At 48.0% G+C, this 24,429-nt stretch overlaps 1 protein-coding gene across 1 annotated transcript in view; it reads right to left on the bottom strand.

Moving 5' to 3' along the window:
* POLE (DNA polymerase epsilon, catalytic subunit) overlaps positions 1-18,009 on the bottom strand; it is a 45,280-nt gene extending 27,271 nt beyond the window's left edge. The window contains exons 1-15 of the mRNA XM_075012281.1: positions 17,870-18,009; positions 17,468-17,603; positions 17,183-17,263; positions 16,145-16,189; positions 10,362-10,454; positions 9,827-9,981; positions 9,111-9,252; positions 8,625-8,705; positions 7,854-7,961; positions 7,251-7,361; positions 6,939-7,024; positions 5,385-5,504; positions 4,520-4,652; positions 3,763-3,876; positions 3,179-3,391 (exon numbers count right to left, since the gene is read on the bottom strand). Coding sequence (XP_074868382.1) covers positions 3,179-3,391; positions 3,763-3,876; positions 4,520-4,652; positions 5,385-5,504; positions 6,939-7,024; positions 7,251-7,361; positions 7,854-7,961; positions 8,625-8,705; positions 9,111-9,252; positions 9,827-9,981; positions 10,362-10,454; positions 16,145-16,189; positions 17,183-17,263; positions 17,468-17,603; positions 17,870-17,934 — 1,683 coding nt within the window. The 5' untranslated portion in view covers positions 17,935-18,009. The remainder of the gene's footprint in view (positions 1-3,178; positions 3,392-3,762; positions 3,877-4,519; positions 4,653-5,384; positions 5,505-6,938; positions 7,025-7,250; positions 7,362-7,853; positions 7,962-8,624; positions 8,706-9,110; positions 9,253-9,826; positions 9,982-10,361; positions 10,455-16,144; positions 16,190-17,182; positions 17,264-17,467; positions 17,604-17,869) is intronic.
* Positions 18,010-24,429: the final 6,420 nt, after the last annotated feature.

Raw genomic sequence — 24,429 nt, 5'->3', positions numbered from 1 at the left:
TACCCAACCTACTTCCCTGGCTGGAAAACAGTGGAAGCAGTTATAAATTACTATTGAGCTGCCCATTTCTGTGCATGCTTTAGATGGGCCTAGGACAACAGAAGGCATCCATGCAACAAGCCACTCTCCATTATGACCTACAACTTCTCTAGCATGGTTCTCCCTTCCTTGGCTAAGACCCATACATTTGACTGTGATGAGGACAGAGACTCACTCCATCCCAGGGTTTAAGAACTTTGGAGAAGCAGACCCTGAGCAGTGTATAGCAACAGCAAACCCTTGACAGACCTCTCCCTACAAGAGTCTACAACAGCCAGAAGTTGTGGGCAGTTGCTACTGGGACAAAGCCCAAAGCTGAAATGAAACAGCACCTCTCCAAACTAGAGACTCATTGATAACCAAGCTTCCACACAAACCGTTACATGGCATGTTCACCCTCCCTACAGAACAAAAAGGACAATAAATTATCTAAACTCCTTCATGCCATGGGCAACTACAACTTTGACAGCCTCAAGTCACTGGAAAACGTTAATCTTCCCAACTACAGACAGTCTGTCAGAAGAGACTGTCCTATCACGGGGACACACTTTCTGCCTTACCACCCTGATGCACATAATACAGTTCTGTGGTGGCCTGGAAGCCTATTTTTGCTGTCTCCATCTGAAGGAATACTTCCAACACACTGAGCCACTAGATTCCTCCTACCAACACAAGAGGGAGCCTACGTGAACTCCTTCTGATGGTCATAATGACAATCTGCACTTCTACACTGAATGCTCCCACAAGCATGCATAAGCTAACATTTTGAACAACCCTAATCCTTATCTGTGCTGAACACAAAACTATCTACAGACTCAAAAACACAACTCTGACATTATAACCAAAGAGATAAACAAAGCAGGTGCTGTAGTCGTCATGAATACATCAGACTATGAACAGGGGGTGACCAGGCAATTCACCAATACCACTTTCTACATGACAGCCAAACCTTAAGATACAACTGTATCTGTTCCAATCCACTCAGGCAAAAGACAAGATCTTTACTGAGCATACGTAAAGCTTAATTACCCATCGGGGGAAATAAAGAAACAGATTGGCAGAGCCAGATGATTACCCAAAAATCACCTATTTCAGATAGACCCAAAAAGGAAAACAACAGAACACCACTTGTCATCACCTACATCCACAGCTTAAACCCCTCCAGTGCATCACTGACAATCTACAACCTGTCCTGGAACATGATCCCTCACTCTCACACACCTCGAGCGACAGGCTTGTCCTTGCTTGCAGATAGCCACCCAACCTCAAGAAAATACTCGTCAGCAGCCACACACTATATCACAGAGACACTAACCCAGGGACCTATCCCTGCAACAAACCCCGTTGCCAGCCCTATCCACATATCTATAAAAATGACACCATCACTGGACCTAACTCATCAGCCACACCATCAGGGGCTCAGACACATGCACCTCCTCTAACGTGACATATGCCATCATGTGCCAGCAATGCCCCTTTGCCATGTACAATGGACAAACAGGACTGTCTCTGTGCCAAACGATGAATGGACACAAATCCAACATCAAGAACTGGAACACACATATACCTATAGGGAAAAAATTTAACCCCCCTGGATATTCGATAAAGGACTTAAAAGTAGCTATTCTTCTACAATAGGATTTTACCACAAGATTAGAGGAGACATCTAGAATTCATTTACAAATTTGACACTTCTAAATCAGGCCTTAACAGGAATCACATTTATCTTATACTTTACAAGGGCAATTTCTCCACCTTTGATATTCACAGGAATAGAATGAAACCCACTTAATTTGCTTCCTCTACAGGTCCTATATCAGATAGTGCCCTCCCCCCAACCTCTTCTCCAACTTTTTTCCCTCCTTACCTTGCCCCCACTACATAAACCCTGGATTCTAACTGTCTAATCCAAATCAGAGGAAGTGGGTCTTACCCACCAAAGCTCATTACCTAGTAAATAAATGTGTTAGTCTTTAAGATGCTACAGGACTGCTTGTTATTTGAGAAACTACAGACTAATAAGGCTATTTCTCTGTCTATGCTTTCCCCGCAGGTGAGGCCAGCCGGAAAGCCACACTCATAAGATGGTAAGAGTGTGAGCACATCCCTACCTCACATGGGTAGAGAAGAGAAGACTGAGGGGGGACTTGATAACAGCCTTCAACTTTCTGAAGGGAGGTTGCAAAGAGGCTGAAGAGAGGCTGTTCACAGTGGTCATGGATGGCACAACACGGAACAATGGTCTCAAGTTGCGGTTGGGAAGGTCCAGGTTGAACATTAGGAAAAACTTTTTCACTAGGAGGGTGGTGAAGCATTGGAATGGTCTACCCAGGGAAGTAGTGGAATCTTCATCCCTGGAGGTGTTTAAGTCTCACCTTGACAAAGCCCTGGCTGGGCTGATCTGATGGGTTTGGTCCTGCTTAGAGCAGGGGGCTGGACTCGATGGCTTTCTTAGGTCTCTTCCAGCTCTATGATTCTATCCAGCCATCAGATCCCAGAACACTTTGCAGTCCTGAGTACTCTAGTATCAAATCTAGTCATGAGCCTATGTACCATGCAATCTTCTGCAGCAGAAACAATCTTTGTAGGGCTGAACCATTTAACAGCACGGAAGCCAAACACAGCACTTTACACTACATTCCTTGAGGCCAGGGGTTACAGTCTGAAAACCCAATGAACACACAGTGAGCAGCATGCATTCAGGACTGCAGGAAGGAGCTGAAGGACAGGGCAGAGGGGCACAGAGAGTTCTGTGGAAAGCAGCTCCCAGCTGGGAGTGAAAAGAGAAAAAGCAAGGAGAGGCGTGCCTGAAGCAGTGGGGGGAAGGCCAGGAAATTGTGTGAGATCTAAGGGGGGCAGAAAGGCAGGGCCCTGTCTGCAAGGGCTCTCCGGAGCTGTGAAGTCACAGATTTTGGCATTCCCTTTGGATTGGTTGATAGACAGTTCCAAGTCTAAAAGGTTTTTGCCCGTCTGAGCTATGTCTGCACTCAGATGCACAGAGCCAGATGATCTCAACACAACAAAAAAATCCAGGGGAAGCTAACTATTAATGGGAGCAGGGCACAATTCTCCAGATGGGCTCTCTCCACTTCTCCCCACCTTGCAAATAGAGGAGACGAAGTCATGCCTAGGTTCATACCATTTTAAAGCGGCAGGGAATGTCACTACGGAAGACCCCTGACTCCAGTGCCTCTACGTGGCCCCCCACGTAGGTCTCCGAGTCTAGCACGTGCCCATCCTCTGTGAGCTTGTTGAATTCCTGCTCCTGCTTGTTGGGGAAGATGATGTTGGCATGATAGGCCTGGACCATAAGCAGTGCCTCACACAGTGTCCCTGAGCCTTTCCGTAGCACCTGCAAGAAGACAGACATAGGGCACTGCTGAGACCAAGCCGTGCAGGAACTCAGAGGAGCTAGCCATGCCTCAGCAGCACCTCAGCAAGATCAGGTGCTTGGCTTGGCTACGCCCAGCTTGTGACAATAGCGGGGAGCAAAGAATGCTCTACCTTGGAAGGGAATCTCTGCGGGGACCATGAATAAAACACGCAGGCTGCAAGGCTCCACTGCTTAGTGACCAGGGAGAGCTGTGGCCACTATTGACAGAAATGGGCCTCACTAATCAACTCATGCCTCAAACCCACAGCAACTGGGACTCTCTGCCAGCATGGCCACACTAGAGTGTGGCCACAGAGTGCAGCATGGGCTCTGTCTCATTGTGCACTCACCTCGTCAGGCTCCATGGGGATGATGGTGCAGAGAGCGAAGATGAACGGGTGAACATACTTCATGTACATGTAGTAAGTAGCAACAGCGTCGGACACTGAATAAGTGGCCAGAGTCTGATGGGGGAAGAACAATGATCTTGATTATTTCAGTGAAGCTCAATACAGGAGTATAGAAAGCAATGTCTGTTCCCTGCTGCACCAACTACAACCTGGTGACATCGGGGAATGTGGGCATCCCGGGTCACACAGACAGTGAAAGCTGTTAGCAATCTGTATGCTCAGAGCCCTCAGCTTTGAGGACAGAGGGCAAAGGGAAAAGGGCCACTTTTGCCACGTATCTGCCGAGATGCCCATACAGCCGGGAGTAGGGACTGCTTTCTGCTCACAAACAGCCCACCCGGACCATAGTTACACAGCCTTCCCCACAGCTTCAGAGGGAGTCAAATGCTGCACTGTCACAGGAAGTCTACTACCACGTGCTTCGCAGGTGGAAGTTAGTGACAGTGAAATCAATACAACAGCAACAGGAGGGATCCCCCATCCCAGCCCAGGTGGGCTCAGCTGATCAGAGAGGAACTCCATCCAGTGCTGACAGAAACACAGGCAGCCAAAGTGATCCTCAAGCTTCTTTCGATGCTTCTGCATCAGCTGAAGGCATTTATCTCACTCAGAACTAGCCAAGTGACCAGCGATGCTACCCAGAGCCCCAGGCCTGTCTCCTGATAACTGGGGCCAGAAGTTGTAGAGCAGAGTGTACCTGAGGCTCTTCTGTAGCCATCCGGCACATCTCCTCAGGGTCCAACTCCACTGGGTCATATCCAAGCTTTGCTTTGGCTGCTGCTTTCAGGTTGTGGCTTCCCACTGGGAGGTAACTGTCTCTCTTCACCCACCTGGGGAGAGGAACCAGAGTGTTGGCCAGTGAATGGGAGCCATTAGCCACCCTGCCCAGGAAACCCTGAGCCACATGCACAGTACCTTGATTACTCAGACAAGTAAGTGGAAGTGGGAGGAGAGGAGCATGGTCTTTGTCCAAAGCACTTGGAGCCAAGCCTCTGTACCATCCTCTGCAACCTCAAACCTGCCCCAGCTTCAGTGCAGCTCAGCCCTTCCAATTTAAGTCATGGAGTGCAGGGGATGTGGCCAGCAGGAGGAGGGCTGTTATTTGGCTGCCAATTCACAAAAGTGGCTTCATTCCCATCCTTGCTGCCTACAGAGGATTTGCCTCACAGCACAAATACTTCTCCTCTGCCTCTCCTGAGCTCAGACTACAGTCTGGAATGTCATCTTCTACTTGCTAAGCAATGGGCAGAGACCAACCCCACTGTGACTCATCAGCCAAGCTAGTGTGCCAGCAGACTTCTCCTGAGGTGCCAGGCCCAGGCCTAGGCGTTAACTTGTTGCACTAGCCAGACCTGGACATGAGACAGTCAAATAATAGATGGACCCACCAATACAAGGAGATGCTATGCAAGAAGCCAGCAAGCAATGTCTCCTGAGAGGCATTGCCCCAGCCAGTACCTATGCTCCTCCAGGAACAGGCACCTCATAAAAGGCCTCTCTTTGCTCCTCCTGGATGCTCTGGGTGAGATGCAGGTGCACAGAGCAGAAGCAGCATCTGGTACCTTAGACAGTCCATGTGGATGCACTGGGAGGCTTTGTACTCTCCTTGGCTGTCCTTCTGGAATCCAATCTCTTCATACATAGTCATTCCATGCGCTGCTGCTCGGGCTTCCACAAAGGGCCTGAGAAGGAAGGACCAGTTTAGTACAGAGGGGACTCTAACACAGGAATCTTCACCCATCAGCCCCTGGAGAAGTGTTTTCAAACCTGGCTTACTTTAAAGACCACATAGGCCAGATCTCCTCCCAGCCCTCCCTTCCCTTCCTGACTACAGTAGAGTTTGGGCCCAGAGTCCCCTCTGCACAGTGTTATGCAGAGGATGGGCACAGCTACTTAGGCACATTCTAATCTGGATACAGGACTCAATGATCAGCCAACCTTAGCCGCCTAGGCCCCGTTGCTCTCCTCTGATCAGGATGCTCTGCAGTTTGTCTACTCTCTGTTCACTGTGCTGCCTGCTTTGGGATCAGCAGCATGTAAACACAGCAAAATTTAGAGCAGAGACAAGACATATCTGTGCAGGTTTCAAAGGAGGGCGTGGAAAGCCTAGAGCAAGGGTTGTCAACCTGTGGCTCTGGAGACGCATGCAGGTCTTTAAGGAGATACTTGTGATGCCAAGCGCTGTCACCGCTGACTCCTCTTGTGGTGCTGGAGGTGGCCACTGCTTAAACAGAATGTATTGATTTAAAAATAAATTCTGTTTAAGTGGCGGCAGCTCCAGAGCCGCTGAGCAGTCAGGAGTAGCTGGGCAGGAAGCCCGGAAATGAAGGCTGGCCCCACATTGGCGGAAATCAGTCAGCAGGAGAGCTGCAGAGAGGGTCAGCTGAGCCTGAGCCTGCCCCTGCCGGGCAGCCCGCAGAGGAAAAAGAGGTGGCAAGCAGTGGGGAAAGGCTGTGGTGGAACTATGCGCTGAGGCGAGTTAATCCTGGGGCAGCAGGGATGGGAGGGTGCAAGGCTAGGGTTCAGAGGGGATAAGCCTAGGGGTTGGGGGTTTATGGGATGTGGGGTAAAGCCTGGAGATGGGGGTAACAACTTTCTAACTAGTACAAATAATCGTGTGTGCGCGCGCCTGTGCTGTTATTAAAATAGGGGTGATAAAAAGCACAGTTTGATGTTATTTATTAAAGGACTGTCTCCTATTTATGTGCATTGTGGCTCTTGAAGGATTGATTTTGTAACTGAATTTGAAAAAAAAAAAAAAAAATGGCTCTTTGTGCTATTTTGGTTGTAGACCCCTGGCCTCGAGTGACCAGTGTTCACTGGTTCCCTATCAAGAAGCTTATAGCTCTGCATCCCACCTCCTGCCCCACCACCAAGGGCAGGGCTCTGCAGTCTGGTGCCTGAAACCCATCGGCTCTGCTCAGTCCCACAGCAAAGAGGAAGAACTCTTAAGGGGTGTTCTGAGGCAGATTTAATAGCTGAATACGGAACATAGATCAGAACAGCCTTACATATGGTTACCATGTGATCCTCTGAAAATAGAGGGACACATGGCCTGCTCCTGTCCCCCATCCCACAGCTGACTTTTATCCTATGGTTTCCACGTCCATCCTTACCAGTCAAAGAAGTCCCCATTATAAGTGACCATGATAGTCGGTTTTGTCTCCTGGACATGTTCAAACCACCTCTGAATTAAATGGGCCTGGATTGAAGAGAAAGGTGAAATGTGGCTATAAATGTAACCCAACCCAATCCCACTCTCAGCTCTCCTTCTCACAGACCCTTGTGTGACTTAACACAGGAAACAAAATAAAATGCCCAAAGGAAGCAGCCAGCTCTCTCTGGCCTGCCTAGATCCAGGGGAGGGGAGGGGAGATGACGACAGATAATGGCATGAACTTCTTGCCTTCCTAATGAAGTTTACTTACTTCATCAGGCTCATTGAAGATGCAAAAGGAACCCTCATACTCTGGCTTGGGAGTAAACTCAAAATCTTCAATGTCCTCTGAGACGATCTCCCTGTTTGTGATCAGGTAGCCCTAAGTAGCAGCAAAGGAGAAAGGTTAGTAAACAGGAGCACTGCAGGTGTAGTGTACTTGGAAGAGCTCCACTGAACTGAGCCATTTCCTGGGACTGAAGATTCTGGTGGGGAAATCAGACATGCAAACAGATTGTTTTAGTCAGACATGGACTGGTCCCTATCACCAGGCTTGACAGGTTGGGAAGCCTCAACTCTAGCTCAGTGCGGGGTGGGGGGTTGGAAAGAATGTTGGAGAACCCTGGAATTTCTCCACACCCTCCCAGGTATTGCTGCTCATTCTAGCCCCAGCTGGGAGGAGCACAAGATTCTGTGAGAGATAAAACTAAAGCCTGCAGTCTCTGCTGTAGATCTCATTTTAACTCCTGAGCCATTCAGCAGACACTATGCAAGAAGCAGTGAGATAAAGAGGAGTTAAAGTGTCTGAAATCACTGGCAAGCTCCGAGCACAGTTTTGCTGCTGGAGTGTGTGGAGGAAGCAGCTCAGCTGTACCTGGCCGTCAATCATGTAGGAGATCATCATAATCTGGTCCGTCTCTGCATCAGGGAACTTCAGGGGGAGCTTAGTGGTTTCAATGTCAAAGGCTAGCACAACAGGGTCCTGAAAAAGACCCAGCACAAGAAGGTCAGCATGGGAATCTGGATCTATCCAATGTGGTCCCAGCCAGAATAACGAGGGCAGAGATAATGCACTAATCTAGTGAACTGAACCAGAAACACTTCTTGCTCACATCACTGACTACTCAGTCCAAGCAGCCAACTCAAGCCCACCCCCCAACTTGGGCTATGAACAGCCTTCAAACTCATGAAGTGGGTCTCTAAAGACTATGGAGAAAGGATTATCTCAGTAGTGACAGATGCAGAACAAGGAGCAATGGTCTCAAATTACAGAGCAGGATGTGTAGGTTGGATATTAGGAAATACTATTTCACTAGCTGGATGGTGAAGCACTGGAACGCACTACATAGAGAGGTGGTGGAATCTCCACATCTAGAGGTTTTTAAGTCCCAACTGGTCAGAGTTCTGGCTGGGATGATTTAGATATGGTTGATCCTGCTTTAGGTATGGGGCTGGACTTGATGACCTCTTGAGATCCCTTCCAGCCCTAGGATTCTATGAACATTTTGGAGCCTGTGGTATAAGATAAGCCATGACTAGCAAAGCCTCACCATTTCACTGGTGGAAGCCAACTTTAAGCACAGAATGACCAGCTACACAGAAGAGCAGTTTTTCCACTGCCCCCCGCCCCCATTGAAGCACTCACGGGACGCTCCACGAGGTCATCTCGGCGGGTGATTTCTGGCATGTATGCACTGCCCCGGTAGCGGACATTGTACCAATGAGCCTGTTGCAACAAGAAGGAATTACAGGAGCTTCATTAACATGTCTCACAGTAGCAAGGCTTCTACACCTCTGGTGGGTGATGACTGGCATCTAATATGTGCCATGTGAGAGGAGCACAGGATAAGTGGCTAGAGCAGGGGGCTGGGAGTTCAGGAACCTGGGTTCTACTGTCAGTTCTGTTACTGGATCAGGATGTGACCTTAGGCAAACCATATAGCTGCAAAGCCTCAATTTCCACAGCTGAGAGACAGGGCTAACAAGAATTGTCCAGTCACAAAGACTGACTCACTGCCATGGAGACTCCTGGATGGGAGAGGGGGCAAAGTAATTCTATCACCTCTGCACTTCAAGGGCACAGAACTAGCAGAAACTTTCTACCCAGTTACAAGCCCTTTCTGGCACTTACTACATGGATCTTCAGGTCAATGGACAGACGAACATGGTATGGCACATCATACTCCCGCATGTCCACTACGTTGTCCATCTGGTTGACAGTCTTCTTTGATGGCCCTTCTTCATCCATAGTCAGACTGCCACCGATGAGAGCACTGCAACAAGTAGGGGAACAGTATGGTTTAAATAATCAGTCCATGCATGGGTCTTAGACTTGAGGAGCTAAAGACAAGAAACAACAATGCTGCAGCAGCTCTTGCCAGTGTGACATGCACAGGGCAGTAGGAGATTTAGCACCAGTGAGAACTCTTCCCTATTATTCCAGCACTGAGGGTTCCAGCTGTTCTTCGTGATGTTCTGTCTGTGTGGATCCCACTCAATGTGCATAAGTCTCATTTGAGAAAGATTTGCATGTATGAGGCTCGTGCTCACCTCAGAGTGGGATCTACTTGGATAAAGGAAAGCGGGGGTGTTTACTGTGGACATCAGGACAAGCCTCAACTCAGGCAGTTGCCTCTCCATCCAAATAAAGTAACATCAGTACCTGTAAACTTAGCACTGAGCAAAGGAAACAGAGCTGGAATTAAACCCTCTAACCAGAATAGAAAGAAGACGTAGGTCTGGGTCACATGAAGAATACCTTGGTAAGCGCAGAACAAAAATAAAGGGAATCTTGTTGGCCCTGGGACTGGCCCAGCAAGACTGACTTCCAAAGAGAAGAACATCTACCTGGACAGCATGGATGTGTAGGTTTCGCTCCCCTGGTCTTTCTCCCTGTTCTGCTTCACAGCAGGAGAGATTTCCCTCCGCACCTTCACCAGGTCATCCACAGTGCTGAAGGAGAGTTTGATGTAATTTTGCTTCAGACCCACCAGGTGATTTGGCTATAAAAAGGACAGATTGATGAATGAGGAAAAGATAGCAAGAATTGGGGAAGAAACTGTACAGGAAAGAGACTTATGAGAAAGGAGCTGGACTGAGGAAGACAGGAGACGAGGGGAATGAGAAGAGGCTACAGGACAAGGGCCTGGAGGTACATGGGTGGGGAAAGAGGTAGGGAAGAGATAATGTGCCTATCAAGAGTGGCTGTTATTCCTCACGATCGATGGCCAAGCCCCATGTCCTGTATGCAGAGTACAGAACTAGGAGGACAGAGCCTCCCAGACCTGGCAGCATCCTCCTCTCTCCAGACTTGTACTCCTCTTCCCTCATTAGAGCCAGGCAACCTGTCAACAACAGGGCAGGGGGCAAAGTAGCTACTTACCAAGTCCAGATCCTCTTTGGCAACCGTTTCCAGATTTGCAATTTTCCCCTGGTACTTCTTGGAGAGGAAGGAGGACACTTCCCGCTCATAGCCCTACAGAGAAAGTAGAGCTTCAAGAGGCCAGACAAAGGCATGATCATGAAAGCAGAGATTTAAAGATAGTTTCACTTGGTTCCTGAGGCTCTCTCTTGCACCTCTAAATGTGCAGGAGTTTTAACACTGATCTATCTGAAAATCAATTTCATGCACATTGGGAGTTGAGGGTCTTTTTTTAAAAAACATGTTTCCTAAAACGTAAACCCCAGAACTGTCAGACATGCTCTCAGTTTTGAAGCTAGCCAGGTGTATTCTGCACAGAGGCAGAGTGAGGGGACAAGTGAACCGTCAGACTCTTACTGAGCACTGAAGGGTGTCATGTGACCGGATTCTTGTACTGGGTCTGGAGGCCATTTTAAATACCCAGGGTGGCTATTTGGGGCCAACCAAATATTATACTGGGGGGGAGCATGTGAAGTGTCTAAGGAAAGCTGATGATGCCTCAACTCTATGTATGCTACTTATGTCTGTATCACGTATGTAGGTGAAGTTATAGATTTTAGCTATGTAGCTGTATTAGAAATGTTTGTGTGCTAAGTTTCACAATAGGATGTGTGAACTCAGCCCCAGGCAGGATCAATGGACTATAAACAAGTGCTTGGATGTCCGATCCATATCCCAGATGCTTGGGACTTGTCAGTGGAATGCAGCCCACTGGTCAAGTGACCTGGGCTGAACCAAAGGAACAGTCCCATTTCAGAAATTTGAGACTGTATTCTGGGATCAGTTTACCACAACAGCCCACCTGGGTCAGATGGGGGCGGATACTCAAAGGACTTTGGGAAGAAGAAGGGGCTTGGTCCCTGACCACTATGAGAGAACAATGGTATGAACATAGTGTCATCTTGGATCCTTTGTCTTTTGGCCTCTAAGGATCCACATGCCAGCATGTGGACCACAGCAGGTCAGATCTACAATGCTTTGATAACTGAATCTATGTAACCTGAAATGAACTTTCAGAGACTTTCAAGAATCAGCAAATGACACTGCTGGCATGCATGATAAAGCAATACTTTTCATCAGTTTCAGTTAACAATTCTTATCTCTAACCCTATTCCTTCTTTTTTATTAATATATCTTTAGATAGCAGATCTAAAGGATTGGAGACCATGCTGATTTGGGTAAGATCCAGGTATATATTGACAGGGGGCTGTGGCTGGGCCCTTTGGCACCTGGAAGAATCTGTGCGGTGTTTGGTGAAACAGGTTTAATAACCACTCACCTTAATTTGGGGCTGTTTGGTCTGGGCTGGTATGGCAGCTGAAAAGTCTGTGGGTTTGCTTGTGTGGCTTCTGGCTGGCTAGTGGGGCTGGCAGAGGTGCTTTTGTGGCTCACTGGATTTGCTTTAGTAAAAAGGAAATCCCAGCCTGCAGCTGTGAGTAGCCTGGATTTTAAGCAAAGTTACCCTGGACTGATTTTTCTGGATGTGCCCAGACATCCTGTCCTACTACATAGAGGAATAAAAGGTGTATTCCATCACAGGACTGTACACAGAAGCCAAACATGGCAGCTATTTAGGAGCTGATGGACTCACTGAGCAAGAGCACCAGGTGTCTGGCTCTTTGAGGGGCAGCACATTTAGAAACAAAAGCTACTCTCTCAAGTCACATGGAAAAGATTATGTACATTTGGTAGAGCTGCTTCTCATCTCCTTTGGGTATGACAGAAACCTTTCCAGCCAGCCAGCCCTGGGTAGGTGTTAGACAGCAGGAAAACAAGTGCTCAGTTCAATATTTTCAAGATTTTTAAAGCATTTTTTCCAATTTTTATTTATTTAAATTTTCTGTGTTGCCAAAAACTAGGCAACTCCACCATGAAGCCTCTGGGGGCTCCATGCCAGTCCCAAGCCTGGATAAAGGAGGAGGGCTGGTCAGATGAGTGACAATGCGCTGACCATGAAACACCACCACAAATGAAATCTGATGCTAGTGTGAGTAAATGACAAAAGATGCTGGCTTGGACGGAGCTAGAGAAGCTTTGTTAGGATACAAACCGGTCAGTGCAAGAATGATGATAAACATGATTCAAAGCAGAACCATTTCAACATCCGGTCATTCAGGTGTATGCACCCACATCAGACAGTACAGAGGAAGACCTCGAGCCATTCTATAAAGACTTGACAAAGACGCCAAAGGGAGATGTGTTGATCATTGCAGGAGATTGGAACACAAAAGTAGGAACAGATAATGAAGGTTGGGAGAGAGTCATGGAAAGGTTTGAATATGGAGAACGAAACGAATGAGGCAAGGAACTACTAGAGCCTGCTACAAAGCACGAGATTCCAACAAAAGGATTGTAGGAAATGGACATGGCGATCAAATGAGAGGAAGTCCAAGAATATGAAAGATGATGATGGGTAACATCAGTACAGCAGTGCCGAACTTTCCAAGGAGCAGATATAGACTTGGACCACCGTTTAGTGATCACAAATGTCAAGATGAAAATCAAGAGAAAGTGTAAGACACAGCTTAAGAAAAGAAGAGCCATGGTGAGGCTAGACGAGAAAGAAATAGGGAACGTCTACAGAACAATGCTCAAAGAGAAGATTAGGAATGCAGGCACAGAGAAAGACCTAGATAAGAGAGTCAAAGGGATAGCCATAGCGATAGAAGAGGCAATTGAGCAGACTGGTCCAGAAGAAGAGAAGATAATTAAGAAGTGGCTTATGCAGGAGACACTGACATTGGTCCAAGAGAAGAGAGTGTTGAAGATCAGAAGGGATGTTTCCATGAGGGTGGAGCAGCAATATAGGGTGAAATGCAAGTAGTAAGGAAAGGGACCAGAAAGGATATAGCGAAATGGTTAGAGGAGCAGTAAGAAGACATAAAGAGGTATTATGTTGAATATAAGACCAGGGAGGTGTTTAAGATGATTAGGAATATTAATAGGAAATGGCAGCCAAAGCAGATGGAGATCAAAGATGAGAACGAAGAGGTGCTCATGAACAAGGAGAAGATTGTGCAGCGATGGACAAGATATTGCACTGATCTATACAAAGCACAGCTGGACCCCAGTGTCTCCGCGGAGCATAGAGAGCAAGACTGATTTTGAAGGAGGAAGTAGAAAGAGTAGTGAAACGACTGAAGAACAACAGAAGCCCTGGAAATAAGATCACAGGAGAGATGATCAAATACAGCGGAGAAAGTACGATTCATGAAATACACCAACTATGTAGTATAGCATGGAAAGAAGGGAAGGCACCTAAGGAATGGACAAGATCCATGCTAGTGAAAATACACAAGAAAGGAAGTGCACTGGAGTGCAAGAACTACACAACAATTGTCCTAATGAGTCATCTAGGCAAGGTGCTGATGATTCTGCTGATGGAGAGACTAAGATGCCAGGTAGAAGAACATCTAGTGGATGAGCAAGCTAGGTTCAGGAAAGATACAATTACCATACAAAAGTAACAGAGATTAAGCCGTGCTAGTCTATACACTATCAAAACAAAAAGCAGTCAAGTAGCACTTTAAAGACTAGCAAAATAGCTTATTAGGTGAGCTTTCGTGGGACTGACCCACTTCTTCAGACCATAGCCAGACCAGAACAGACTCAATATTTAAGACACAGAGAACCAAAAACAGTAAGCAAGGAGGACAAATCAGAAAAAGATAATCAAGGTGAGCAAATCAGAGAGTGGAGGGGAAGATCAAGAATTAGATTGAGCCAAGTATGCAGACGAGTCCCTATAGTGACTCAGAAAGTTCCCATCACGATTTAAACCATGTGTTAATGTGCCCAATTTGAATATAAATGTCAGCTCGTCCACTTCTCTTTCTAAAACGGAGCGATAATTTCTCTTCAGTAACACACATACCTTGAGGTCATTGACAGAATGCCAAAATTTTAATAGTCAACATTTTAATTGAATGGGGCATTCTGTCATACAGAGTGGATAGCAGATGGATGTAGTTATTGAAGGATATCAACAACAATGCAGAGGCAGCAGTGAGAATGTGGGGAGAGTTGTGAAGTTGGCTTAGAATGAGTAGAGGTACAAGACAAGGAGATCTGATATCGCCGAGTATCTTCATCATGCATCTAGAGAGAGTAGAAGTGATATCTGTGCACAGGATATGAATTAAAAACTTGAGGTTCGCAGATGATATAGTTATCATTGAGGAAGATGAGGAGAAGCTAGTGAGAACAGAGCAGGTGCTAAATGAGGAAGGGAAGCAGTATGGAGTGATTATGAACATTGATAAAACAAAAAAAGGTGGTATTTGGAGATAAGGAAATAGGAAGGAAGATCACTATAGATGGGATTGAACTAGAGAACATAGATAAGTTCACATATCTGGGGAGCAATGTAACATATGATCTAGACTGTAAGAAGGAAATAGTAAGTACAATAGTGATAGCAAGAGTGAGTTTGAAGGCGATGGATAATATATGGAAAAGCAAAGTGATTAGCTTAGGAATGAAGCTCAGCATCTTGAAAACATTTGTATTCAGCAGCGTGTTGTAAAGCTATGAGAGGTGGGTGATATCAAAAGAGCAAAAAACAAATCGGATCGGACAGGGGGATGTGAGACTTTGTCAGAGTCTCTTCTGCAGTAGGTTCTCTTTCGGCTCTATCTTCCTTTATAATTCCTCATTGGTGATCTTCTGCATCCATCCTAATTTCAGGATCTTTCTATAACAATTCCTCTTGAATGCCAATATTCTTCTCTTCATATCTTTTGTTAAGTACTGTTGATACTGAGCCATTTCCACTTTGCTGATTAGACCTTGTCAGCTCTGGCCCTCCCTTTTACTGGGACCCCACTCTTTAAGTACCCCTGTGAACCCCCCCCCCTCCCCCAACTCATGCATCTGATGAAGCGGGTCTTTGCCCATGAAAGCTTATTCTCCAAAATACCTGTTAGTCGATAAAGTGCCACAAGACTTCTTGTTGTTCTCGAAGCTACAGACTAACATGGCTACCTCTCTGATACTACTGCAGAAGGTTATACAATGCAAGTTACAGCTATTCAGCATCTTTGAAGAATGAAGGACGAATGAAAACTCAAGACCCTGGTATTCGGCTTAATGGATGGTTTGAATAGGAGAGGCAGACCCCACAGGGAACAGGGAGATGATATAATAGATTGATGCACAGCTAGTCTGTAGAAACTAAGCCACACCTCACTGGACAGGGAAAGAAGGAAGGAATTAGAGAGAGAGAGAGAGGTATCAGACACCAATGGGCGCTGAGCCCATGGTTGTTGATGATGATTATGATGAAAAACTAGGCAAGGGTGGCCAGCTGGTAATTTAATGACAGAAAACATCGAAATCCAAGTAGCTCAAGCTTTAGAGTGGTTAAACAACAAACTGTCAAAATCCTACGTCAAAATACACTAAGTAAATATCCTTACATCAGATTCTAATAATTTTCTAGAAGCATTTTTCTTATTTGGCCTACCTGTAAATGTTGATGGGTATCCATGGAAGTGTTTCTTATTGGTTTGTAGTTGTGTGGCAAAAGGCACAATTTACCAATAAAATATAATACTTTAAACTTCAGCTACAACCGTGGATTTCTGGGTCATCAGTCAGGAGTCCACCTCTTAGGCTGTAATTGTGCTGCTGCCCCACCTTGCCCCAGTCTAACTTACATCGTCCCTGAATCACGACCAGGTTCTGCCTCCACACTCTACCCAAAGCCCTGTTTGGACCTCCAGAGCCATGAAGTTCATACCTACCTTCCGGGTTGCAATATAGAAGTATGGTTTATAGGGCAGGGCCACCTAGAAAAAAAGCAGAGACAGTCAGCATGGCATATGCTTGGATAGGAGGGGAGAGGCACATAGTTCAGCACATTCCCCTGCTATGTGTTAGCGTGTGTGATATATGCAGGCCTACATATTTGCACCTTGGTCTCTCTCAGTTTTAAAATAATCTAACACCCCCCCCTTCCCGTGTACCTTTTAGCTTAAACCTGGCAAACACTCCCACTTCAAAACCCACCCCCTGTTCTCAACTAGAGCCCAGCAGGGCTCTTTCTACCCCAGCCTGTGCAGAGATTTCTATGGCTGAACCAGTTGCCCCCCATAAAACCTAATCAAGAAGGAATCAAAGTACCAAGATGGCTGGGAAAAGTAGAACTCCCAGACAAGAATATAGAAGAGACTATAGCAACATCCATACATGCAGCAGGGAGGTACCACACTGCCATCCTGCTACCACTGTAATCACTGTCCATTATGAGTAACGCTTGTGAATACATCCTCACCTGCCTCTGACTGAGGTGTCCATTAAACACAACAATCTAGTCAAACTTTATGCAGCAGGGTACAATCCCAACCACAACCAACCATCTCTACCTATATCCGGCAGCACTGGAGCACTGTTCCTTTAGCTGAATATAGTGGTAGAGCGGGACATTAGAAAGACATGATGGATGAGGTAATCTCCAGGACAGTTGGTTTGATGAAAGGTATTACCATATCCACCGGCTCTGATTGCCTAGTGCTATTCACACTACCTTTTTAAGGATTATCAGAGAACCGCAAAAGAGTCAGCTGAACAATAAGGCAATCTGTGGGAGGCTGTACTTGAATGCACTCACCCAGCTCCCTTCTACCTCCTGCTAATGGGGGCCTGTGGTTTTAAATCTGCAGTGTCAGTAAGGAGGCAGTTTCCAGCCTACAGCTCTCCTAACTGTATCCCAAATCTCACTAGCTGTGCCCTCCAACAGCATCTGCGCCCAGACCTCAGCACCTTATATTTCAGGGACTCACCTTAAACCTGCTCCCATCCTCCTGGATAAAGTAGTAATCTACACAGCTGACCAAGCGTTTATCATCATCCAGAACCTCGGTCTGAGAGGGAAATTGAGCACATCACAGCCCACCCTCAACAAAGCACCCCGCCACTGCGCCGCACCCGCCACATCGCCCCCGCGCCGAGGCTGCTCCCGCTCAGGCCCTGCCCTGCACATACCTCCCGGATCTCCTCGCACCCGAGTCAACTGCCCGCACGCACCCATGACAGCGCCCGCTGAGCCCAGGCCCAGCCCCGCCTACCGGGTGCATGTTGATCAGCCAGCCCGTCCTCTCACCCGGCTCCTTGAGCCGCTCAAACCCGAACTGAGCGTCCAGACGGTCTGTCCGTTGACTGCGCTGCAGCCGCTTAAGGGCGGAGAGCGCCGGGCCCTCGTCCCTGTAGAGAGCAGCGCTTCAGTCTGGGCAAGGGGTGGACTAGGGGGAGTGGCCCGGGGGGAAGGGACGGGGCAGCTCGAGGGAAGCGCAGTCGAGGGGGCATGGCATCGCTCAGCAGGAGAAACGCGGGGCCATTAGAGGGAAGCGCGCTGGAGGGGGGGGTGTACGGTTTCGCCCCGGGGGAGGGGCACGGCCCCGACTGAGGCACGGCGCGGACTGCTTCAGAGTCCGACCCCACATCGCCCCGCGGGGACCCAGCCGGCTCACCGGGGAGTGTCAGGATTCCCGTCCGCCGGCTCAGCGCGGCGCCGCCCGCTATTCCTCAGCACCATCCTGGTGCTAGCAGTAGCCCTCCCCGGCGGTCAGCGAAATTTCCCGCGCTGCACGCAGATCCCGCGACATCTGCCTGACTCCGCCCCCTTCCCGGCCGCCGTCTGACCCAGTTCCGTCCACGCTGGTAAGCCAATCACAGGGCCCACTCCGCGCACACCCCTCCAAGAGCCAATAGGAGAGAAATTATCCTCTGCAGCGTACCACCCCCGCTCCAGGCAGGCCCCGCCCTCACTCCAACCCCACATCCAATCGGTACTAGCCCAGCCACAACGATAACCCTGTCCCCGAGCCACCTTCCGAGACTCAGAACAAGAAGTCCGCAGGACTCTACGTTGCTTTAACAAGAAGTCCTGTGGCGCCTTATAGACTGACAGATCTTTAAGAGCATAAGCTTTGGTGGGCAAAGACCCGTTTCGTCAAACGAAAGCTTATGCTCCAAAATATCTGTTAGTCTATAAGGCGCCACAGGACTTCTTGTTGTTCTCTAAGATACAGACTAACATGGCTACCCGGCTACCTTATCATTCTCCTACCCCAACAGCCAGGAACCAGAGTGCGCATGCTCAGTAGCTGTCCCCTGCATGGCTGTTGCCACAGCGCTGTGCGCCCGGCGCTCCCCAAGCCGTCGTCGCTGCTCCGCCGGCTGCTCGCCCGGTACTTGCTGTTGCTGCGGCTGCGCCCGCTGCTGACTAAGGCGGCGTCTAGGTGAGCAATGCCGGTTTGGGGAGAGATCCCGGCATTAACCGCGCCCCGGCCGGGGCATCGGCCCAATACTTCAGCCAAAAATCCAGTACCCGTCCCTTCTGCGGGGCTGGGAGTGAAGGCCCCCCGGCCGGGGAGTAACCCCAGCGGTCAGGGATCCAGCCCCGTTCTCCCAGCCTAGGGGAGGTTGAACTCATCTCCTCCCGTCCACCCTAATACGAGAGCCCTGCATTGCTGGGACTTGCGCAGTCACCCTCATTCCGAGGCCTTAGCCGGGACCAACTCAGCTCACACCTCCGTAACTGGCTGGCTAGGCCTGTCCAAGGGCATCCCATGTAACCATAACTGCATGTGTCTGGAAGGGCTGTTCTTGGGGTAGGGCCTAGCTGCAGGCAGGGTTGCAGTGTATTTGGCCCTTGTTCTTCAGAGCTGGGTGCACCCTGTGGGACTAGCACACCACCTGTCAGCCAGTTCTCCTTGTGCCTGTGGGTGAGGTGCAACAGTAGCCTTGAGCAGGTTCACACAGTCTTAACATTCATGTGACAGTAAGAGATGGTGAGAGGAAAGTGGGGCGGTACCTGGCCACGTGCTGCAGGGTATGTTACCTCTGGGCCACTTTCTGAGCAGTCACTGAGGACTGATTGGGTCATGGTATTACCTGCACAAATTTCTTTATCCTTTCCATGTGCAGGGACACACATCTTTATCCAATCTGTGGGGCTTAAGGTGTTACCCAGTTAATTTAAACTCCCACTCACCCAATTCCTAGGGCTCAGGGCGTAATATCTTCCTCCTATGTGTTTCTCTCTCCACTGCCCCCACCCTCTCCTCTAGTGTGTTGGCCTGTACAAGCTCTCTCTTTTTGTCCTTGCCTTCCCTTGGGCCATCTCCTTCTATGGCACATGATCAGTATTGTAGAAATGCAACCTATAGGCAGGGTCTCAAGAGCCAAAGAGAAGTGGTGGGGTAAGGTAAATTGTGGAGGGGGTGGAACTGACACTGTGGTGGTTGACTGAACCTGTATATTTCGAGAGAGGCTGGTATAGATGGGCAAGGGAGGCAGAGAGAGGCAAGATTTCACTCACCAGTAGAGCCTGCTGTAGTGATGGCTCACACGCAGCTTTTTCCAATGTGCTTGCACAGGAATGAACCTGAAGCCTCTACCTCAGGTGAAGCTGGCAGAAATGGACCTGGACATCCTAGACATCCTTCAAAGGAGATGTGAACAGTCCTTCACTTTCTCTCTTCTGCAAAACAGACTGAGTGGGTGATTAGCTTTTTAAATTCTTGATCTGTACTTGCAGTTTTTGAAGAAATCTACAGTAATTTTCCTGACTGGGTGCAGGGTCCTGTGGAATTGAGACTGGAGAAGGGACAATAGTCTGATCTGTAGGGTGAATATTTAGGAGATAGGTGCAACAGGCTCCTATAGCAGTAATGGGAGGAGGGTGGCTGATGTCACAACTTTCAGGGTGTTAGATTCCAGAAGAAAGTTTTACAGGAATATTGATGACTGAGATGCTGACTTATTCTTCCCCCTGCCACCTCTTCACCATGATGGACTGACTTATTTTCTCTTGCTATTAAGTCCAGGTCTACACCTGTCATGCGATAGAAAGAGTGAGAATATCAAGTGTGCAAGCATTATTGATGCAAAGCAAGAACCATCCAGGTGGGAGAGGAACAGCCACCAATATCCTTGAGATAAGTGTTTGGTTTGGTGATGTCTCTCCTCAAGGCCCACCTGAATCAAAGGAGGAACAGCCAGTTCAGTAGAGGTGGGTTTGTAAGCAGAACTTCCCAACTAGCAGCAGTGGTTATGAGGGTCACAAGGTCCCAAATCCCCAGAACTCCTCATTTTTTCTGGCAGAAGCAGAATGTCTTTCACAGCAGATGGTTAGATCCAGGATGACTCCGTGTAGCATGTTTGTTTCCTCTCTCTACTTTAGCATGTTGGCCAACACATTTTCATTCTTTTTTTTTGTTTTACCTGCGTTGTTCCAACTGCTTCGATGGGGAACCGGTAAGCGTCCAGGTGTGCATTCCCTCAGGCAAGGTCTTGGGAGACGTTGGAAAGTGGAAATTGATGTAACAGAGTGGTGGGCATGTGGGTGGAGCTCTGACTGTGGTTGTTGACTCAGTGTCTCTTCATAGAGTGGGGCTATTATGGATGGGACAGGGAGTCGGGTAAGAAAACAAGATTTAGCACACTGGTAGAGCTTAGTGTAGTCATAGTTGTTGCTTGGCTGTTTGTGGTCCCTTTTCTGGAGAATCATCCAGGAGCCCTGGCAAGAGAATGGGTGGGAAGAAGTGGACCTGAGCTCCCTGGACATCATTCTATGGAAACATGAACAGTCCTTAGCTTTCTGCATACCTGGCTGTGAATAAGCGGTTGTGGTTTTTTTTTTCTTTTATTCATCATCTGTACTCAACATAAGTTTTGTTAAAGTATGTGAGTATCCTGATTGGGCACAAGGTCCTGTTACAATGAATCTGGGGAAGGACCAATAAACTTTTTTTATGCAGAGCGACTCTTTTGGACATACATATGTAATCCCTCTTGTTCACTCGCCCAGTGTAAGCTGAAATGCACTGGTCCTTGGGCTACACATGCCTTTAGACTTCTTCCTAGCGGTAATCCAATAGCAGTAATAGGAGGTGGTGGCAGAGCCCTGTGATGTGTTATGGGACACTGCCCACTGAGATGATAACTGATTGTTTTGTCCCCTAGTGCTCGGTGGAGTACCAGGGGCAAAGAAGTCAACTGTCAGTCTACTCCTGTCACATGATGCAGAACAAGTGATAGCAGTGCCCCCATGCATCTTATTGATACCAAGCAAGAATTGTCCAGCAGGGAGCACAGCAGTTGCTGTTGCCATGAAGGTAAGTGTTTGATTTGCAGAGGGCTCTCATGGCCCACCTGACTCCAGGTAGGGTTACCCATTAGCCAGGGCTGGGTTTGTAAGCTGAGGTTTCCTGATTAACAGCAGTGTTTACAAGGAGACAGGGTCCCCATTTTCAGTTTCCGCTTATTTCCTTGGGCAGCAGATGTTGGATCCAGGAGATGACCACTCCATGTGGTGTGTTGCTTGCCTTTTCCCCTTGTTCCTGTCCCTCTGTCTTCTAGCGTCTTGGCCAACCCATCCTCTTTTTCCTTTCCTCTGCTTGTGCTGTCTCCTTTGGGAGTTGGGGAGGGATTTGAGGTGTGCATCGTCACAGACAGTCATGGAAGGCATGGGAAAGTGGGAAGAGATGTAAGTCAAACAAGTTGGTTGGTGCAAGAACAGAGCTGTTACTCTCATCATTGACTAGGTCTACTCTCATTGAGAGTTTGGGATGAAGACAAGCTTTCACACACCAATAATGAGCTTAGCACAGTGATGGCTCATGCTTGGCTTTGTCTGGTGACCTTAAGGAGGATTCGTCCTTTAGACCCATTCGGAGGAAGAACTGGTGGAAATGGATCTAAGCAGCCTGGATAGCCCCCTAAAGCGAAATGAGCAGTCCCTCATTTCCTGCCTTCCAGATATCAGGCTATGAGTAAGTGGGCATGGGCTTTAAGTCTTCTTTTGGACTTTGCAGGAGTATTCTTAACAGGCCAGGAGCTACCTGACTAGGTGCAGGGCCCTGTGGACGTGAGGCTGGAGAAGGGACAGTAGTCTGCTATGTAGACTGACTAGTTTGGATGTAAGTGCAATGGTTTCCTTTCTAGTTGAAGTTCTATGGCAGAAATGGGAGGGGGATAGCTGGTGGGATTCAGTGAGAGCTCTGCCGTTCATTGGATATGAAAAGTAAAGGTTATGTGACATGGCTTTGATGCTAACTCTCCGTCTCCTTGTGCTGATTTTATTATTCAGGGAAAGAAGTCAGCCATGCGAGTGTACTCGCATCATGAGATGGAAGGAATATGAGGATAACCGTCTTGGGAGCAATACCAACATCAAGCAAGAGTTGTCTGGGTGCGAGCAGAGCAGCTGCTATTGTGACTGAGATAAGTGTGTGTTTTGGAGAGGGCTCTGGTCATGGTCCCCTGGCTTCAAGCGGGGACACCCCATTAACTAGGGCTGGGTTTGTAAGCCGAGCTTCCTCACCAGAAGCAGTAATAGCAGGTGAGAGACGGTCACTATTTTCAGGGCCTGCCCATTTCTCTCTTAGATGGATCTAAAGGGCCAATTCCTAATGGTGAGTTCCTTTGTCCCACGTGTTTGTCTCTTTCTCCTTTTCTGTTCTATAGAGTGTTGGCCAACACAATCTTTGTGTCTCTCTAACTTTGTCCTTCCCTCTGCTTGTGCTACCTCATCTACAGCACATGGGAATGCATTCTAGGTTCGCATCCCCATCTCAGGAGCCATGGGGATGTGGGAAGGGACGTAAATGATGCAGGGTAGGGGATAAACGAGCAGAGCTCTGTCATCATGGACTCAGTCTCTGTTTATCGAGGTGGGGCTCATATTAGGTGGGAGGAAGGAGGGAGGATTGAAAGCACAAATTCACGGGGCGATAGAGTTTAGTATAATAATGGTTCATGGTGAGTTTTTCTGCTGCGCTTGCAGAGGAATTATCCAGTTTCCCCAGCCACAGAAGAATCTGACAGAAGTGCTCTCGAGCATCCTGGGCATCCTTCTAAGGAGAAGTGAACAATTTCCAGCTGTCTGCCTTCTGCATAACTGTGTGTAAGTGATCTTTTTTTTTTTTTTTTTGAATTTCTCATCTGTAGTTTAGGTTTCTTCACAGGTTCTGAGCTGCTTGTTAGAATTTGTCGAATTCCTCCTGGGGAAGGGGCCATAGTCTGCTGTTCATAGTGTCCATTTTGGGTGTATGGGCAATGAACTCCTTTCTAGCTGTTGTTCCTGCAGCAGTAATGTGAGGGTTGGGCAGAGTCCCACAGCATGTTAGGTGCAAGTAGAGGATACATGACATTGCGGACTGAGATGTTAACTGTTTCGTTTTTCCTCATTGTTCCATGTGTAGCAGCCAGGGAAAAGAAGGTAAGTGTTAGACTCTACTGTGACACGATGGAAGGAGAGAGAGAGAGAGAGAGCAGTCAGTCTACAAGCATTATCAGTGGGAGGAATGAAGCATCTGTCCAGGAGTGAAGCAGCTAACACAGTCACTGAAATAAGCATATGGTTTGGGAGAGGGTTCTGGTTATGGCCTGCCTGGCTCCTGGTAGGGACACTCCATTACCCTAGGGCTGGGTTTGTAAGCCAAGCTTCCCATCTAGCAGTAGTGGTGAAAAGGGAGACAAGGTGACTATTTTCAGGTATTGCTCATGATGGAAGAAGGATGTCCTCTGCAGGTAGATGGATGTAGGAGAATGACTCCTGGTGGGGAGTTACTTGTCTTCCATGTGGGTTTTTTTTCCTCCGTGTCTTCTCTAGCATGTTGGCCAACACAATCTCTCTCTCTCTCTCTCTCTTTTTGTTATTGCTTCTGCTTGTGCTGTCTCCTGTGGAGGACACAGGCAGGAATTCTACACGTGCATCCTGACAGGCAGGGTCTCTGGAGCTATGGGGAAGTAAGAAGGGATGGAAAGTGCAGGGTGGAGGATGTTAGAACAGAGCTTTTTCATTGTTTCCACAGTCTCTGTTAATTGAATGGAGCCAGCATTTATGGGAGTGGGAAGCAGGGATAAAAGCAAAATTTCATGCACTGGTAGAGGTAACTGTACCGATGGTTCATGCTGAGCTTTTTGCTGCTGTTGCAAGAGTGATTATTCAGAAATAGCTCTGAGCAGCCTGCACATCATTCTAGGGACACATGAACAAAACTCAGTTTTCTTCCTGCCTCAT

The sequence above is a fragment of the Carettochelys insculpta genome, chromosome 18 (genome assembly GCF_033958435.1).
Source record: "Carettochelys insculpta isolate YL-2023 chromosome 18, ASM3395843v1, whole genome shotgun sequence".
Taxonomy (NCBI): Eukaryota; Metazoa; Chordata; order Testudines; family Carettochelyidae; genus Carettochelys; species Carettochelys insculpta.
Note: the sequence above shows the minus strand (reverse complement) of the source record. Positions and strands in the feature narration are given on the sequence as shown.